Consider the following 20,575-nt stretch of genomic DNA (forward strand, 5'->3'; position numbering starts at 1 on the left):
AGTGGGCTCGGCGGTGGCGTCTCTGCTTCTTGGTGGGCTCGGTGTTTGTGTTGCTCACCTCTGCATTGTCCGGAATGGTTTGCGCAGGGAGTAGCCCGGTCTGGTGGTGATGACTATGGACAGAGGGGTCCTGCTTGGAGTCCGCTACCAGGATCTTGAACCGGTTTTCAAGGATCAGGGTTCCAAACTTTGACTATCGAGGTGATGTAGACCTGCCGAGCCGGGGTCCCCGACCTGTTCGCTCGCGACGAGATCGGGGTAGTCGGTCTCTTCCGTCTGTCACGAGGGGAGGCCTGATTTTTTGGGAGATTTTGGGGGGCCTCTCCTCGGCCGGATGGGTGCTCATTCTAGCGGCGAGACTTGGCTTGCAGCGAGGTGGGGCGTAGAGGCAGGAGCTGAGGCTGGAGCAGCTGGGGGAACTGCTGTTGATACTGATGTTGGGAGACCTGGTGCAGTATGTGTTGTTGGTAGAGCTGAAGTTGTTGGAACTGTTGCATTTGAGCATGCATGGCCTTCATGCACTGCATCAAGTCCTCCAGCTGGTTTGGGCTGGCCGCTGGGGGCACGACCGAAGGTTCGGTGAACGTCGTTCCAACTGTAGCAGGGAGTGGGGCGATGACAAGTGCCATTGTGAAGGGCACATTCAAGCTAGGGATTCCGTCCGCCGAGAGGGGGTCGGTGAACTGTCCGATACAGACAATAGGAAGCTGGGGTGGTTCCCTGGAGTTGTCCATTTCCGTGCTTCGTCCGACGTTGCTAGAGGAAGCCATGAGCGTTGGATTATTTCAAGGAGGGAAAGAACTGGAAGAGTTTAGAGAGAAAGGCTTTTTGAAGCATTTCCCACAGACGGCGCCAAATGATGTAGCACGGTTCGGTCACTCCTAGTTGGCGCTTACGTGGCTCTTGAGAGGTACCTTAGATGAGAGGAAAAAGGAAGAACTCCCGAGGGGTTTCCCTACGGGAACGCTCTGATGCTTAAGTTAGTACTATGTGCAAGAAGCGAAAGGAGAACGAAGGCTAAGAGTAAGGATAGTGCATTATCACTATGTTCAGGAGGTCGAAGTTTTTTTTTAGAAGAGAGTTTCCCTTCTGTCCTGATGGCTTTTATAGGGACACTCACATTAGGTCGAGCATAACCGCCACTGGGCTCCTGCCACAGCCGTTACCTGCCAGGGCTGCACAAGTGGCCGTTGTGGTGTACGCTTCACCCGGGTGAGTGACACGTTTCCAAAGTGGCAGGCACGCCTTTGCCTGTTGAGAGACGTGGATGCAGACTATCGGAAGGACTAGGACTGCACTGTCAATAGAGGATATGGCACAGTCTGACCGGTACGGTCTGTCAGTCGGAAGCTTCCTGGAGGGCGCTAGCGCGGCTCATTCGCGAGCTATCTCGTAGCGAGCTTGGGATACTCTAGGAATGACTTCTGTTAGGGAGCTCGGGCGAGCTAATAACTTTAGCTCACGAGCTACAATTGCCTCGAGGTATCTCTTCTAAGATAGCACGGGGAACCCAGAGTTCGCCTTGCGACGGACTCCTCCCCTCATGAGCTGTACCGTAGCAGACTGCTTCATAGGCCCGTCACTTGATCGCTCCAGGCTTCTAGGCTGTCGCTCATGCTAAGTCGGTGCCTACGTGTCACCGTTTCATAGGTTGGGTCAAATCATCCCTCATCACTAATCATTCCATTAACCAACTGATTTGAATGTCAATTTTCCAATTTGGTTGCTCCCCCACACACCATAATGTGTGTGATTGTTATTTCGTTGTGGTCAGCCTGATGCTTAATTTTTCAACTTTTTTCTAGTGAATTGGATCAGTGAACTGAGATGATGGTTTACCATGCCTAATAGAGGTTTTGTTGGGTCAATTATTTCTATTAATGTTCTTGTCCCATGGGCCATGGCCCATTTTCCGGTCCAATAATTTTGGATTTGGCAATATATATATATATATTAGACAAAATGGCGTCAAGAATTAAGAAAATGGTAATTTGAGGATTAAACATTACATCACATGATAAAATTTTTAATGTATTTTTTTAAGTTAATTGAAGGAATCTATAACAATAATAAAAGAGCAAATAGTCTCATGTCATGTATGAAAGCAAACTCGATACCTGCCTTCAGTTTATTACTTATATATACTTTATAGCTTCATCTCCAGTGGAAATTCCAAATATTAAATGACAAATGTGTCCTTCGCTGTTCGTTAAATTTTCAAAACATGCCATTTTTCTTTTTTTTTCTTCCTCTCCCTGGTATTTCCTTGTCCACTGTTGCATATACCACTAAGCGAGAGCAGAGGCACCAGCCTTCTTTCCTATTTCTCCCTCTTTCTCTTTCTCTCTCCTCCCTTCTTCTTTCTTCATCCTACTTTTTTCCCTTCTCTCTCATTTTGTCGCTGAACAGCACTGAACAAAGTTTTGTTTCAGCGTTTGGCCCTTTCTTTTAACATTACCAATTATAATTTCCTCTCTTATCTTAATGAATTCCTTGTAAAAAGTAATCAAAACTAATTTCTCTTCTTCTTCTTTTCTCCATATGAAAGAAGATGAACAAGGAGGAGAAAAATAAAGAAGATGAGAGAGAGAGAGAGAGTAGAAGAAGAAGAAGATTATTTTGTAGTGGGACCAAATTAAAAGGCATATATAAGTAAGTTTTGAAATTCTAGATTTCTAAAACCACAAAGATATATACGAGTAATTAAATCCTATAATATCATCTATCTATATGTAAACATGCTAAACAATGACATATATAAAAATTTACCATAACTTTGTTTCAAGTTTCAACACATAAAATAGCAGGTGTTTTTATACTAGTAGTAGTTTCTTAAAGAAAAAGTGGAGCAATTTACATGACTGCATCAAAATTCACAGCTCAAACTCACAAACTGTACGTTGGGGCGCGTCGTATTTCTCTCTGCTAAAATCTCAATGTTTGCAGTATGTATAACAATCAATCAATCCTTCCAAATTCCAATTACAGCTTTGTCTTGTTTCTACACTCCTGCCGTCGTACTCTCAAATCAGGAAAACCAATTGCCACTTGGCACTGCGATACAGCAACAACATGTCGCTTAATAAACCCCAAAAATGTAATCCTTCCAGGTATCCTTGAGGCTGTATCAATTACCAGTTCCCCACTCGACACGTCTCTGATCAAATTCCCCAATTCCGACACGAACTCATCCGCCTCTATCGTCAACCGGGCCCGAATCGTTTCCGACCCTCGCGCTGGGATCCGGCCGGGAGCCAGGTCAACCTCTCCCACCTGCTTGCCACGGTAGAAAACAAGGCTCTTTCCTGGGCCGTGTTTGAAGCTGGCGCGGTTGGGGTTTTCAACCAGGATCTCCAGGTTCAGGGTGACGTTCAGCTCTATCTTCAGGGCCGGGAATGACACACGTGGCGCTACACCGTCAACTGTAGCCGATACGAGTTGGGTCCTGGGGTGTTTGAGCTTGAAGACCGTGAAGGCCAGGATGACGCAGAGAACCAAGAGGGTGAGTACGGAGAGGATCACCGCCACTGCTAGGTTGCGCCACCGGCGTTTCTTTATTTCTTGCCGCTGTTTGCTTTCTGAGTCTTGATTGGATTCTGTCGTCATCATTCTATTCGTTTCCCACACAGACAAAGTGAGAAAGAAATAGAGAGTGTTTGGGAAGGGGGGAGGGACGGAGGTTACTTAGGCACTGGGCCACTGGCAGAGCGGTTCGGAACTTGGGACTTGGGAGGAAGATAAAAGTGTAAATGTAATAGAGTTTTCAATCTCTGCCTCTGTCTGGGATGAAGAATTGAAGATTGAAGAGGAGGCTTTTCACTTTTGTAGCCACAGATAGAAATAGAAGAGGCCGTACGGTTTGGAATTGGAAGGAAGAGCAGATCCGGTCTCGAGCTTTAAATACTCCAACGCCCAACAAATACTGAATTAAGGGTTACGAATGGCAAATTTATAAGGGTTTGAACAAATCTAATTAATAAGGTGGCCTCTTACCGAAAAATAATAATAATTGATAAGGTGGTCGAAAGTTTGTTTGCCCGGATTTGCTCCTCACAATCACAATCACAGACCGAAATCTCCCGTCTTTAGATATTCCCAATGTAAACGTGCTATAAATTCGGAGCAAATCCTAATTCAAAGTTAGGTGAAAGATGGCACTTTCATAATAAATAGAAGCGCGTTTATCTGATGGGGCTTGCACTGACTGAATCCGGTTTCAATTAACAATGGAGAGAAAATGTGTGAAATAGTGGAGCTCCGTGCTCCCGGCGGACCCGGCCTCCAAGGCCCCGGTTCCTTTATTAATATTGTTTAATTATTATTTAATTAAATAACATATATATATATATAATATTTTTCTACCCATCAACATCTATTAAAAAAAGAGAACTGATGTAAATGTAATTTCTTTTCTTATGTATTTGGGTGGACAATATAATCGCTTAGATGTTACTAGTTATTTGCATGCTTTATTCAAAACCCAAATTTAGACGTAAAAAGAAAAAAAAAAAGAAACAAAAACAAATTGAAGCAATAACCCCTCTTCAAACCTTGAATTTCCATCATACCCTCCAACAACAATCCGAATATCCGACGGTGGCTTATCATGACATGACAAATTAGGGGTGGATCCCACACTGAAGTTTTGAGTAAAATCAAATGTTGTTCCAATAAGGATGACATGGAAAATAAGCAATTTATTAATGTTTGGACAAGTTTCTGTTTTTATGTTTTTCGAAACATGAAAGTATGAAGTCTGTGTTTTTGCTTTTATTCTATACTTTTACAATTTGATAAATATTATTTTCAAACCAAGTTATTGATTTTAAAAGTATAAATAAGTGTTTGCTTACTTCATGTTGCTTTACCACATGTAACATGGTAAGTTCTACGTATCAGCTTTGTCTTTGTTGAAATTTAAAATATAAAAATGCCACATGACCTATAGTTGTGCCATGTGGCACAAATTAATGTCATGTGACATAAATTTTGTCACATATATGCACATCATACTTGGCATATATCTTGTCCTATATCGCTAATTTTGCCGTAAATTATTTATGTGGCATATTATTAAACCACATTCATATATTTATAGATATCAATATAGTATCATATGTGGAAAATTTTTCCATATTCACAAATTTGCCAGATGGCATACATTCATGGGTGTTGATGTTCGGATTGGCCGAGGATAACACAGTAAATTGCTTTACTTCCTATACGAGATGACTAGTGGATGGATCCGAGGGATGCCGAGGCTGAGGACCAGGGGGAGCTCGGAGTGCGTTGTGGCTAAGGGCCAAGGGGACCTGAAATGGGTTACAATTGAGGGTTGTGAAGTCTGTCCGAGGTCAGCTCAGGTCAGCTGAGGCTAAGTACCTGCGAGAAAGGGAGTGTCAGAGGCCCCAGGTGATAACCCGAGGTGGGGACTCTAATAGGTCAATTCAGTGGGGGTGTAGCGAAGAGGGCAGACAAGGCCCGGGGAGCTCGAACGAGGTCGCCAGAAAGCTAGAGAACAAGAGAGTTTGAAGAGATGAAAGTTGGGTGGCCAGAGAGAGAGACCCCTTACCTTAGGGGTGGCACGCCCTATTTATACTTGAGGTTGCGTGTAGGCGGACACATGCGAACGGTCAGGATGCGATCCGGCCCTAACAAGGCGGTCATCTGAGCTCTCCACGTGGGGTCACGCCATTGGTCCCATGATAGGCGCTGACCTCCGCCCTGCCAGACGCGCTGATTGGCTCTGCCCTTGGCCACATGTCGACGCGCCAAAGGCTTGCCTAAAGAGTGTCATTCTTACTGGGGGGAGTAGAGTGGCCTTCTATGGCGAGGAACTCAGTAAAGCTAGGATGGAGAGAGCAGTTTTCAAGCGCGGAGGTGTTGGTCCCGATTTTGAAGTTGCTAAGGATAGTCCAGCTTGGGAGCGTTGAGATATTGGCTATGACTGATATTGGCTAAGAGTGTGTAGACGTCATCCTCAGCTTCGACATGCTTCCATTAGCTGTTGTGCTGATTCCACTCCTTGAGGAGCTTGTATAGGGCTGAAGAGCTTGTAGGCACTGGCCTTGGCTCCAGAGAGCTCAGTACTGTGTTTTCTACAGGAACGGTTTGTGTGTGCCCCCAGTCGTGTGCGTCAAATGAGCTAATGAGTCCGTGCGCGGGCCAGGCATCAGCTTCTAGCCTGTCACCACTGTATGAGGTGTAAATGACAAGTGGGTGTGTCATGGCCACGCACGAGATGAATTCCGACACTGGGTGTTGTTCGCGTGCATGACGTGTCTCGGCATTGAAAGTCTAGGCCATGCCCGAGGTGGGCATCGAGTCGTGACTATACGCGAGATGGTGGAGGTGCTTCCTTGTATCAGGTACAGAGGGCTGGTCGTTCGGGTCAACTTGGTTGGGAGCCGAGCTGAGCCTTAGATCGCAGAGGAAGCTTTGACATAGGATGGCCTCGACTTCGCTTGCCTAGGTAGGAGGATTCCTGTCGTCGACCCAACACATCGGCTCGCTTTCCCGTTGGTAAGCATCGGTTCACTCGTGCTTGCGTAAGGATGTTGTTGAACGCTAGGGACTTGTTGCTTGAGTAGGCGTTTGGCGAGGGCCCGTTCAATGGATAGCTCAAAAGAGCGCCTCAACCAGGAGGGTACCTCAGCTAAGAGGGTACCTCGGTCGGTGCCTAGGCCATGAGGGTACCTCAGCCAAGAGGATGCCTCGGCCAGGAGGGTACCTCAACTGCTATTGTATTGCAGTCAACTTTCGACTTCTGTGTGAGGAGGGCGACAGACGTAAAGTTGCAAGTGTCTGTGGTGACATTGCCTCGAGTTGAGGAGTGTGCGCCCGTGGAGAGGCGGGCAGAGAAAGCCGTCGAGGTGGGGTGGTTGCCCGAGGTGATGATGCTTTGAGGCGAGATACAACAGGCGTCTGTGGTGAGGATGTTCCAAGTTGAGGCGATATCGACAGCGAGAAGGGGCCACCGAGGTGCGGGTTGTGCCCGAGGTGAATCTACCCAAAGCCGGGGTGGTGATGTGTGGCCAGTGTCCGTGGTGAGGATGCCTCAAGCTAAGGGGGAAGGTCACCAAAGAGGAGGGTGTGCATCAACGAAGGTGGGGACGACGTCTGAGGCGATGGAGCGAGGTGAGCTTTGATGGTCATTAGTGAGCCAACTCGTCAAACAGGTCATCGAGGTCTAAGGCCCGTTTTGAGTTGCCTGGCATGGAATGTAATTTTTGTGTATCTTGTGCCTTTTTATTGTTGCATTTCTTCTGTGTAGGGGTCGGTGCCCCCTTCCGAGAGGTCGCAAATTGCAAAAATTCAATCGCTCAATAACCCATCTGCTCAAGCACCCAGGTGGGTAAGGCCGAGGCCTAGCTTCACCACCGAAAACATGGGGCCCCCTTCCTTAGTGAGAAGGAAAGGGAGGCACACACCATAGCTGTCCTAGCTACCCATCCCATGGAGGACAAGGCGCATGAACCTGTGTGTGGCCAAAGTTGCGTGGAGCTTGGCCGGCGCCACGGACCGCCTTGGTCTTAGCGATGTGGTGTTGTTCCCTTCAGCATTTCTGTTTTACCATGAATAAAGCCAAGTGAAGGGTCGATGCCAGCTCTCGGACCTGGATGAGGACTCGTTCACTTAGAGGGTCTCTCTGAGGCCGAAGCCAAAATCAAGGGCCACCCCATCAACTACGGCCAAGGTCCAATAAGTCCCCTGCTACGAGGGGCGAGTAGGCATGTGATCTCCAGCAAGCTGTATACCTTGGGTCAATGTCCGGTCTGAGCGTGTAACCTTGGTAAAGGTTGTGTGCTATGGCTAATCGATCACCTGAGGGCATGTGGCCCCTAGAGGGTCGTATGCCTTGGGTCGACATCCGGTCTAAGCGTGTAACCTTGGTGAAGGTTGTATACCGTAGCCAGGCAGTCGACCGAGGTGAGGGACCTAGTCACTAGGCGTATGACCTCCAAGTGTCGTGTGCCTTGGACAAGGTCCAATCCAAGCATGTAACCTTGGCAAAGGTTGTATGCCGCGGAAGGGTGCTTGGTCGAGACGAGAACATATAAGCTGAGGGTTTAAGGTGAGGTGAGAGAAACCGCTTTTATACATAAAGTGTTTACATGGTTGGCCGAGGCTGAGCTCTTGTGGTTACATGGACCGACCTATGGGCAAGCCCGAGGTTGAGGTGTTGACAATGAGTAGCTAACTATGATCGTTGCTACTAGGGAGAGGTGATGAGGTTGGTGTCAACGTACTGCTTCAGATATCCGCGATGGATGAGGGACTCGATCTCGTCCTAGAGGTCGTAACAGTCCTCAGTGTCGTGTCCAATGTTGCGGCGAAACAGTATTTTGTTGGGTCACCCCTCTTTGGGTTCCTCTTTCTCTTCCCAAGCCACTTCATATACTCCTCCCCTCCTACTTGCATGAGGATGTGTGCTCGGGTAGAGTTGAGTGGCATGTACTGGTCGTAGGGTGAGGTCAACGGCTTCTTGTTGTTGTCGTCGCCGCGGTTGTCTTCATACTAGTGGTGGCCATGGTCGTGGTTGGCCTCTCCACCTCGGTGCTCATTGGGCGAGGCTTCCTTGGTGACGATGTACTTCAGTGCCCTTTTCAAAATTTCCGCCTTGGTTCTGGGTGGTGTCTTGGCGATAGAGCACTTAATGGCTGACCCAGGGAAGAGGCCTTGGATTGTTGCATTCATGGATACCATGGGGTTGAGGTTGTGGACCTCGAATTATTCTTTCTTGAAGCGGTCGAGGTAGGACCACAGGCTCTCGTCGTGCCGTCGTCGGACAGCCATGAGTGAAACGATGCTTTTCTGGCATCATTGGGTGCTGATAAAGTGGGCAAGGAAGAGGTTGGCGAACTGGTCCCATGAACTAATGGAGCAAGGCGGGAGCCCGGAGAACCAACATCAAGCTACCCCCTTGAGGGTCACCTAGAAGGCTTGGCACATTAATGCATCGGAGTACCCGTACAGGAGCATGAGTGTCCGGAAGCTCTCTAGGTGTCCGTTTGGTCTGAGGTTCCATCATAAGTCTCCAGTTTGAGAGCCTTGAAGTGATATGGAAGAGGTTCCGAGGTGATATCGGCGATGAAGGCGTCCATCCTGGCGGAGGGGTGCTAACTTGCCGAGGTGTCACCTCGACTCTCCTTTACTTTCCGAACTTCATCCTTCACCATGCTGAGTTGTGCCCGTAGACTAGCAATCTACTGGCCGACGGGTACCTCGGTCGTACCAGTTCATTTTGGCCTGTCAGTCATTGAGGTAGTCTTAGAGGTCCAAGGTGCGAGGTGGAGGAGACGTTTCTTGTCGATGGTGGTGTCCTTGGTTTCGACGTCAATTGCAAGACCGTACCAATTCTCTCTCCTTTCGGCCAGGAGGTTGGAGGGTTTTCGGTGGCTGACTCACACTTCGACCGCTTCCACTAGACATTGAGGGGTCGGCTCGGTAAGGTCCGATTGGGCAGCTTAGCCGGTGGAGCCCGCAAAGGGCGTCCGTGGCGATGCCCTAGGTCCCCAGCATGGTGGCCACTAGGGGTGATCATTTCATCCTGGCCCGGCTCGCACAAGCCCATCCCGAAAATTCCGGGCTTGGGCCTAGGTTTTGTGTTCAAGCCCAGCCCGGGCCTAGGCCCACATCAGGCCCACAAATTTTAAGGCCAAGCTTGGGCTTAATACTTCAAGCCCGGTTGGCCCACCCTACATATATTTAAACTTACACATTTTGTGTATAATGTATACATGTTATTTTACATTATATTATATATTTTATATATAAATGTTATAACATGACATGTATAATTTATATTATATGTAATATTTTTTATTATATAATGTATAAAATAAATTTATGTATAGACCTGGGCTAGGGCTTATGTTTCAGGCCTAGAACCCTGAGCTGGAACAGGCCCGTGCATAAGCTATAGCCCTTATCATAAGTGCAAAGCCCGACCTGGGCCCGGCCTGGCCCAAGATCACCCCTAGCGGCCTCCTGCTAGTCGCCCCACCAAGTTCTGCGTAGTTCTCTTGTTTCTAGCCATTCCGTTGGAAGCTAAGTTGTAGTGTTGGGGGAAGGCTTAGCAGTCGTTCTCACAGACAGTGCCAATTGTTGATACTCGGATTGGCCGAGGACAACACGGTAAATTTGCTTCGCTTCCTATACGAGATAACTAGTGGATCGATCCAAGGGGTGCCAAGGCCAAGGGCCAAGGGAGCTTGGAGTGCGCTGTGGCCGAGGGCCAGGGGCACCCGAAGTGGGTTACAGTCGAGGGCTAGTGAAGTTTGCCCCGAGGTTGGTTCAGGCCGGCTAAGGTTGAGTACCTGTGAGGAAGGGAACGTTAGAGGCCCCAGGTGATAACCCGAGGCGGGGACTCCAACGGTCAAGTCAGTGGAGGCATAGCGGAGAGGGCGGACAAGGTCCGAGGAGCTCAGATGAGGTCGCCAGAAAGCTAGAGAACAAGAGAGTTTGGAGAGATGAAAGTCTAGTGGCCAAAGAGAGAGGCCCCTTACCTTGGGGGTGGCACGCTCTGTTTATACTTGATATCGCCTGTAAGTGGACACATGCGAACGGTCAGGAGGCAATCCAACCCTGACAGGCCGGTCATCCGAGCTCGTCGCGTGTGGTCACGCAATTGGTCCCGCGCTAGTCATCGACCTTCGCCCTGCCAGACGCGCTGATTGGCTCCGCCCTTGGCCACGTGTTGATGCACCAAAAACCTGCCTAAAGCGCCTACATCAATGGGTATCATGACCCATAATTGTTCCATGTGTCACAATTTTTGCCATATATATTGCTCTCAATAAGGATGATATGGAAAATGAGTAATTGCCAAATGTGCTTTCAAAGTACAAAGTAAAGAAGAAAAATCCTTCATGTTTTTGTTGCTCAAGTGTTTCGGCTTTATGTATTTGTGCTTTGAAAAACACATTTTATTAAACTTTAAAGCATTTTCTTATTATCAAAGCATAAAAAATACTTCGAAAAGGTTTATCCAAACATAACCTAAAATTTCTAGAAGAATAAACACTTTTTCACAACCTAAAATGAAAAAAAAAAAAAGATTGCTAGTTCGAGAGATAGGAGATGGTAACCAAATAGGAGAAAGGATTGCAGATCAAATCCTAGCCCTTTCCTCTTCAGTTGGGGGCGGATGCCATTAACAAAAAGTTTTTTCTTAACCGAGACAAGGAGAATTGAAACTGATAGATGCATAACCAGCATTATTTTACGACTCACCTTCCGCAAAACCAATATTCTGGTGGTGAGGATAACCGTTTGAAAATGCAAACCCACAAACGAAGAAGATTTTAATAGTTAATGTTGAACATTAATTAGCACTTAAACATAAACATTTCTTTCTTACCAAAGAAAAACATATATAATCATTTCTTGTAGTTGCAAAGAGGGAAGGAGATTGAGTTCCCCTGCTTATGGTTCCAAAGATTCACATCACTAGTAGGTACATCGCTTTTCTTGCTTCTAAGAAAACGCTGATAAAGGGTATATTAGGAATTAAAAAAAAATATCAGTGATGTGGCGTTACATGTGTACTGAAAGTTAACGGTAAGGGAAGTTTTAGACAATCGTCAGGAAACTTAAGGATACTTTTAAGACAATATGTAAATAGTAAGGGTATAATTAGTCAATTTCCTAAACCATACAGATACTTTGAGAAATTTGTCCAAAATACTATTAGTGCATTTAATTGCAGTACTTATGTGTTTGCACTCCCATCCATAGGTAAAGGCCATCAGAAAAATTTCTAGTAATTCCAAAAGAGATATATTACAAATTAAAATAACAAGACAATATTTTCCCCCAAAGCTGTGTTTGGTTAGAAGGCTGCATTTGGAAAAGAGATATATTGCAAATATGTAGTGTAAAACGGTTCATATAAATTGCAAAGTTGGATTAGTTTTGCATTGACAAATTTACCTTCTTACCAAAAAGACTTTTAGTTGCAATGGATGCAAACACAAATTCAAATAAAGCATATGCTTTCTTTTTATCAAAAACCCACTTGAATACAAATTTACTTCTTATATACTGATGTACTTTTATATCTTATTATCAATGTAAATATGCATTGCTCTATCATTTGTCAATACAAAAATGTAATATTGCCAAAAACAGGCAAAAATGAATCAGAGTGCAAATTTACCCTGAACCAGGATTTACACTCTATTTGCATCGTTTCCAAACGCAGCCGAAGAAAAAATAGGGAAAGATAGGAAAACCTTTATAAATCTTGTATAAATTTCCCTACCTTTTCCTTTAAACCAAATATAGTCAATGAAAGTTATTGCCAAAAGAAATAAAGAGATACTCTTTTTGACACCACACCACAACATGATTTCTCCAAAGTCCAATTTGTATTCTCCAAGCGTAAGTCCATTTAGGAATGCATGGATTTCTTGCTACATCTTTGAAGTTCAACAAAACTGCGGCGTCTTCTTTTGTGAGGCAGTTTTATATCCTTGTCAAGTGATCCAATCCAATCAAGAACCATTTATTCATGCTAAACAATTTCAACCTCTTCACGTGAACAAAGGAAAGGTTTATGTTTATTTATTTTAGCCCCAACATTTAAAGATGTGCAAGAAAATTTATTGAAGGCAGAGAGGCCCACAGGAATACATGGTCGTAGAACTAGTAAGAGTGGCCATCAAATAAATAGCCATGTAACAAGGACCAACTACCCTCCTCCCGCATTCTATTAGCTGAATCAGAGCAAAGTGATTGATCCCACGGGCCACAATTAATAAATCAGCTCTTAAATTCAATTAACCCCTTCCCATTCCTTGTGTAGACTATGTTATTTTCCAATGCATAACACAAATCAAGTGAAAGGAGACCAGATCTGCTAACCATAACACATCTCAAACGCTTTTAGAACTTGGTTATGTTATGACGATGGTGTAGTATATGTGAGATGTGCAGGTTGTAAAGCCTTGTAGGTAGGATGTAGGTAGCAGATCTGTACTCTCTTGATAAAACTTCACCATGTCACACTGTCACAGCCCTGCCCACCTGAATTGTGGGACAGAGAGGTGTCTGGTTAGTGATTTAATGGCGAGTTCATTAGTATTCTAACCATGGCCGAATGTTTCTAGAACATTCCACAATTCTCCATGCCGTCTTGAAGCACTCAAAAGTAAAGGAGTTGGAACATATGATCCATGTAAGGAGGTGAAAATTTGTGGTAGAGATTAAAAAATAATAATAATTACTATCTCAGGAGGTGATAATTGATAAATGGCTATAAGGGCACATCAAAGGAGGTTTTTTTTTGGTAATAGGCACATCAAAGGAGGTAGAGTGCCCTATAAATAGGAACCCCTCCCCATTTGTGAAACCATCCAAAAAACGTTCCACCATCTACACCATGCCTTCTGCCATTAAAGCTTTATATTCTACAATTTTTTTAAAACTTTACAAGCTTAAGCATCTTGCTTGGTCTTAGGTGGAGTTTGGGTATAATTATTTGAACAATAAGTGCTTATTTTTATTTTAATAAGTATTCACGCGAAAACACACTTATTTCAAAGGGGTAACATAAATATTAAAATGACATGGCAGACTAAGATGGGCCAAAAGGAAATAAAAACTTAAAAACAGTTCCAAAATATGTCGGACTTATTTCCCAAAATCAAATAACCACCCATTAGTGTGGTCCCAACCCACAATAAGTGCTTATTCAAACAAAAACCTATTTTTAAGCACTCCAATGTTTAAATACAGCCTTAATCATTTTCCTTAGTATAGCAAAGGTCCTTGGAGCAAATTAGGCTGATACCAAAGTATCATATCCTTACGTATCGACCGATAGTATCATATCGGGGCTTTTTTGATACGCCGTTACAAGAATGTATCAAGTCACACCATGGTTTAAAGGGTAGCTGGGACTTAAACCTACTCTTCTAAACCCATTTTAAAAAATAAATAAATAAAATATAAAAAAAAAACACCCATGCAGGCCGATACACTCTAACAAGTGCCACACGGCTTGAGCATTAATAAGGTCGGATTCATATTCAAATAATTAATAGGGAGGGGGAGGGGTCTGTAGTAAAAGCTTACACAAGACCACCCACCTTATTGGCTTACTTCTCAATGAACTATAAAGACCACCCACCTTACTGTGAACGTCTTTATGTGTTTGGATAAGTTTACTACCACTGTAGTTTCCACACCGCTTCCCCTAGAATTGATTGTTTACACAAGACCACCCACCTTATTGGCTTACTTCTCAATGAACTATAAAGAAGCAAGAAACACATAAAGACGTTCACAGTAATCAACAGCTCATGAATCATGAATTCATGAGGAAAAGGGAAATATAAAGTTGAGAGACATGGAAGCTAGCAGTTAGTTGGGTTTTGGCTTCTTCCTTCACCTATGTTAATAAAGAACGCATTCGGCAATCGGCATTGCCAAGAAGACATCTTTTTGAACCCAGACTTCCTAATGCTTTATTCTTTAGTTCTACAACAGAACAAATATACAACTATTTCTTTGCTCGTTCAACCATCTGGTTTGCCCAACATGTTTTTTTTTTTTTTTAATTCGATTCATTAATCAAATTCAAACTTGTGAAATCCAACTGTGGTTATATTCAGTCAAATCTGTTGCACTTTTTCCCTGCATGGAAATCCAGATCCAATTCTGCTTCAATCAGATTGAATGGAAATCCAGCAGATCCAATTCTGCTTCAATCAGATTGAATGGAAATCCAGCAGATCCAATTCTGCTTCAATCAGATTGAATGGAAGTGCATCAACTCAGCATAAAGCCATAAACTACTTTTAGCCCGTTAAGACTTCTTTCTCCCACCCATTCTCAAGCTTGCAAAACAGATGTTATTTTACCTAATTCAAATCAAATCGAGTCACTCCATTACCTCTGTCCTGCATTTGGCTAAGAGAATGTTAGAGCCGGGGCATCAAAAATCTTGATGTTATTCATGGCCGTGAAATTCTGTGGGCAGACAGAAAACAAACCCAAGTATGATTCTAGCAAGACTCAATAAAAACTTTTGAACACCCCACAGAGGCTCAGACACATTCCTGGAGGATCCATCAATGGCTGAATGGACAGGGGTTTAGCCAACAGCGGCCTTGCTCTCACACTCATGCTGACCTAGTTGGCAAAGATAAAAAGATGCATCAATTCCCTTCAAAGCAGAAAGATGTTTGTTAGACAAAATTGCTCTTCACCGTTTACTTGGAGATGTGCAATGGTACCTCATAGCACCCATATTCAGAAACAAGGGAACAACATTGCTCTATCCTATCCCATTAAAAGCCGAATCACAGCCAAAATAAGAAACTCGGGAGGGTCTGATAACCCTCATTGTTGCCTGGAATTAGAGGTCCTCCCCGAATCAAGCTATGGCCTATGAGAACCAGAAACGGGCCATTCCTCTGGAGCATTCTGATCTGTCTTGTTTCTCTCTCCTACAAGTATGGTATAGTATAATTTCCCTAGCAAATGTTTTAGGAACAAGAAAAGTATCAGGCTACAGCCATGCCCAATTGCCCTTAATGACTTGAGTCTAATACACAACCACCATCTCCATTATTATTAAATAATATATGGAAAACATTGCAAAAATTTCTTTAACAAAGAAGGGGAAATGAGGAATCAAGGAATAGCTGACTATTTATTGTAATTGAACATCTCCATTATTCTCAGTCTAAAATTTCAAATAATTCAGCATTCATCACAGATATATGTAATCACTTCTACACAATAACCAATTAATTCAGTTATTTAGGTTCCAAATAATTCAGCATTTCTCAATCCAGGTAGAACGAACATTATTAGGAAAAGTACTATGTATTCACACACTGAATTCAATATCAATAACCTATTAATCTAACTATGCTATATTGCTACGCCCAAGAAAACAAAAAAAAAAAAAGAAAATCCTTCCATTTTTTTTCATTTTACATAGCTATGTGACAGAATAAATAGATGGAACGGAATAGAAAAAACCAGATGTATCTCACAATGAATCATAACTTGGTCTTATATCTGCATTCCGTATTCTCCTCCGTTCGCTTGGAAATATTTATAGAGATGTTGCAGGAAGTATAAGACACCAGATGGTGTTTAAACAAATTGAGAATCGTAACCCTCCCAGATATCCTTGTGTGAGTTGAGAGGGGCAGCGTACCGGAGAGCACATCCGAATAAAGGTTGGAGTCGGACAGCAACCGGTCAGCAAACACCGTCAGCGTGGTATTGATTCCGACCGTTCCGCCTGGAGACACCTTCCCCGCAGGGATGGCGGCCTCCCCCACGAGACCACCCCGGTAGTACAGCTGGGCTGAAGAGTTGCTGTACTTGAATCCGACCTTGTTTGGGTTGGTGACGGAGAGATCGATGTGGAGAGTTACGTTTAGGTCGACCCCCATGCGGGGAATGTCGATGGAGGCCTTGAGTCCCGAAAGGGAGATGGAGTTCACAGTGGTGACAGCGTGTTTAGGTTTGAAGACGGTGAAAGCTAGAATTATGAGGAGTATGAGCAAAGCCAGTAAGACAAGGACTACGCCCAAGCAGGCGGCTCTTCTTCCACTTCTTCTTCTTCCATTTCCAACTCCCCGAATGTCTCTAGGCTTGGTTGATTTTTCCGCCTTGGGAGACCCTAATTCCATGGAGAAGAAATGGCCAAACGGAGACGAAATGGAAATTTCTTGAGTAAGAAGAAAGTAAAGAGGGGAGAAAAAAAATTAAAGCATAATAAACAGTAAGAGGAGTTGAGATTGTCCTTGAGAAAAAAAAGCTGAAACTGAATAGCAGCACAGAGGTCGCTCAGGCGTGGGAGGTGGGCTGGTGTAGTGGTGCCTGCCTGGGTTGGTGGTGGTGGAGTTTCAAGAAATCTTTTCCTAAAAGTTAGGTTAAATAAAATAATTTTTTTTTTTTTTTTTTTGGTTTTCAGATCTCTCACTAAAATGATGTTTACGGTTCCGTGAAGAATACTGAATAACTTTTTTTTGTGTTTCTGGAAAATTGATCCAGCGTTATTTTCAAGGATTTGCAGTTTGCATAGGGGTGGCACGTGTGAGATAACAAAAGTATCCTTCGAAATTTAAATAGTGAGAGAAACAAAATTTTAAAATGACCAAATTAACTCTATTTTTTTCTTCAAGTTACACAAAAGATTGTAAAAAAAGGGAAATTCGAATTTAGTAGCCTGAATTTTGGGGTAATGCCAATTTAGTATCGGAACTTTCAAACGTGTCATTCAAATTCGTCCATGCCATTAACTTACCGTCATTTATTTATTGATGTAGATGATATTTTTATATTCTACTTTGAGATTGAATGATTTATTACGTTGGCATTGATGTAGATGATATTTTTATAAAATTCTTTGGAGGAATGATTATGTTGCAAGGTTCAAATTATTGATATGTATCAACTCATATCAGCCGATACGTATTATGCCAGTGACTTCCTGATATGCCCCTATAGGGGTTATATCGGGTTAGCCACTAGTTTAGAGGGTAGTCTGGCTTTAAACCGATTTTGTAAAATTTTTTTACAAAAATTTGTAAAAAAAAGGAAAATTCTTACCATGAACTTTGGGGGTGGTGTCAAGTTAGTACCTAAACTTTCAAAAAGTGTTAAGTTGATCCATGCCGTTAACCGATCGTTAATTATCTATTGAAAATGTCAAAACTATCCTTCAAAAGAAGACACTGTTCATTGTTTTCTGCCTTGAGACTGAACAGATTATTATGTTGACATTGATGTAGATGATATTTTTATAAAATTATTTGGAAGAATGCCTATGTTGCATATTGCAATTAGACTTCCAATGGTGTTATTCTTCTTGGAGGTGTTTTTCTTACCCTGAACTTTGGGGGTAGTGTCAAACGTGTCATCGCAAAACCTAAACTTTCAAAAGTTGTCAAATTAGTCCACATCATTAACCATTGTTAGTTATCTGTTGAAAATATCAAAACTACCCTTCAAAAGAAGACACTGTTCATTGTCTTCTACCTTGAGACTGAATGATTTATTATGTTGACACTGATGTAAATGATATTTTTACAAAATTCTTTGGAGGAATGCCTATGTTGCACTTTGCAATTAGACCTCCACTAGCGTTATTCTTATTTGGAGATGTTTCTATACAAATGAATAGTATAGTTGCAGAAACATATTGTACCATAGAAATGCTCAAAATGTTGTGTCATGCAAGCCTAAATATTTGATCATCCTTTGCTATTTTCAATGAAAGTTGAAGAATAGAGGGCTTGATGCCGCCAGTGGTATCAACAACTACCAGAAAGCCACATTCAAGCGAGAGACCATAATGACTTTAGCAGTGGAGATCAACTCAAACAAGATAGGGTCAGCGGAATCAATGATGTTGGTGACGATGGTTCATGGTTGGGGTGATGATGTCCCAACTCTTTTTTTTTTTCCTTCTAAGCTTTAATTGATAATCGAAAATGGAATAGATGAATTCTGTTAGTCTTTCTTATTTTTCTCATCCATTCTGTCTTCCCCTCTCCAATTGGAACTAAATCCCCCTTATTTGGTTTCTATGTTTTCTATCTTTTAGAACTCTCTCCATATTTAGACACAAGATTCAAGAGACAGAATGGCAAACACTACAATCTTCATGGTAGCAACATAGAGGCGATGAGAAACTTTGGACTATCAACTATGATTTTAGCTTTTACTTTTTCTAATGCTTTAGATGTCTCATAACTTGATTAAAGTCATGATTCATGAATCTCACGAGTATTAGATAAATTCAATATTTGATTTTGGTAGGTAGAATTGTAAATTACCAGACTATTACTATTCCTGTTTATGTGAACAAAAGAAATGGATTGGAGTCGTCGCTTTGGTCGTTGTATATGGGCCCAGTGAAGTTGCTCTGTCCATGTAGTGGGCCTTTCTTTTAGCCATGTTTGGTTTGAAGGAAAAGATAGGGAAAGGAAGGGAAAAACGGAAACTATACAAGGTTTGTAAAGGTTTCCCTACTTTTCCCTGTATTTTCCTTCGAATAAAAAAAAAGCCTTAGGTTTAATGAATCTACTTAATTGTTTACTATCTTAAAATATTGTTAAATTGCATAAATGATGAGCTAAAGCTACTTCCAAATCTCAGATTAAGGCACAAATCTATGCATCATAGCTCCCAAGTGCATAACACTTTCATCCTTCTGCTATTGTGGTGTTGCTATTAGGCATGGGTTTTAAAACCAAACCGGTCAGGGGTCCGGTTACCGATTCGAATGGTCCGAACGGCCGGCCCATTCTAACAAAAAAAATAAGAAAATAAAAAAAAATTGAAAATTGGTCAAAACTATTCGAACGGTTCAAACGGTTATCTGGCCGGTTCAGCGATTTGCTGACCAAAATCAACGGTTTTGGGGGAAAAAGTGATTTTAAAGAAAAACAGAGACGGGCTCCCAATTTTCCGGTCCGACCGTCCAATCTTATCCGGTTTTGAAAACCATACTATTAGGACATTGGAGGAGGAAACCTCAACCTGCAAAGCCTGTAATATAGGAACATAAGAACCATCAATATGATATGCAGAGTTGCATGAGATGGCTGGTGCATTGAGTTTGTCGTTTGTGAAGTTGCCACACTTGGCCACACTTGGTTGAGTAATCAAATATTGGGGTAAATAGATTATCATGAGTTTTCTTGTTTTTGGCCTCCCATATTAGATACAAGATTAAACAAAATTTGCTCAAATATAAATTGATTTCCTATTTGTTGAGTTGGGGCTAAAACATGTTTAACCATTGTTGAAGGAGAATGTGTATAGGTTTTTTCTCCAACACATTGGGATTGGTGTCTAGTTGCACCCCACACCATATGGCCCGAGCAAAGGGGCAAGTAAAAAAGAGATGATTGAATGTTTCCTCTTGAATCATGTAAAGGCAACATGTTCTGTCATTTGATTTGATGATAGCCATTTTGAACATTTTTCCTTTGTTACTATCCCCTTCCATAACGCCTTTCAAGTGAAGACTTGGAAGCTAAAAGGAATTTTTAACTTCCACAATATCCTCCAATTGAAATGGGGAGAGGATGATGAGGGTAGTGTGTTGATAAAAAGGTTTGTATGCTAGCTTTATAGTGTAGATGCCCAAAGAGTTTTTCTTCCAAATAGGGGAGAATTTGAATCGAGTCAAGCCGAATACTTGGCTATTCGAGCTTGGCTCACTGAAATTGTGTTAGGCTCGAGTTTGATTTGAGCTAGAGACTTGAGTTCGAGCTTAGCTTGGTTTGGTTCAAAGCTTGCAAGTTCAAGCTTAGCTCGAGCTCGACAGCAAGCCAAGTTTTTTTTTTCTGAAAATAAAAATAATACATATAAAATATTTTTTATTTTACATACAAAAAGTTAAGAATTATAAAAATTATTTATTATTATACATATAAAAATGTTTTTATTTTACATAAAAAAAATAAGGATTATAAAAATTATTTACTATTATACGTAAAAAATAAAAATATTATATATAAAATATTATTATATATAATAAAATTTATTTATTATATATATTTATATATTTATATGTATATGTATATGTATGTAT

General features: G+C 42.5%; 2 protein-coding genes across 2 annotated transcripts; both read right to left on the reverse strand.

The window, feature by feature from the left end:
• Positions 1-2,982: 2,982 nt before the first annotated feature.
• LOC148853240 (Late embryogenesis abundant (LEA) hydroxyproline-rich glycoprotein family) lies at positions 2,983-3,606 on the reverse strand. Its single transcript, XM_088945898.1, has one exon. The coding sequence runs from the start codon at positions 3,604-3,606 to the stop codon at positions 2,983-2,985; it is 624 nt and encodes a 207-aa protein (XP_088802024.1).
• A 12,164-nt stretch (positions 3,607-15,770) lies between these two features.
• Positions 15,771-16,912, reverse strand: LOC148853241 (uncharacterized). The gene has a single exon (XM_088942479.1). The coding sequence runs from the start codon at positions 16,656-16,658 to the stop codon at positions 16,017-16,019; it is 642 nt and encodes a 213-aa protein (XP_088798605.1). The 5' UTR covers positions 16,659-16,912; the 3' UTR covers positions 15,771-16,016.
• Between the last annotated feature and the right edge of the window lie 3,663 nt (positions 16,913-20,575).

Source organism: Nelumbo lutea, chromosome 5 (assembly GCF_056320005.1).
Source record: "Nelumbo lutea isolate HS-2025 chromosome 5, American lotus-T2T, whole genome shotgun sequence".
Classification (NCBI taxonomy): Eukaryota; Viridiplantae; Streptophyta; class Magnoliopsida; order Proteales; family Nelumbonaceae; genus Nelumbo; species Nelumbo lutea.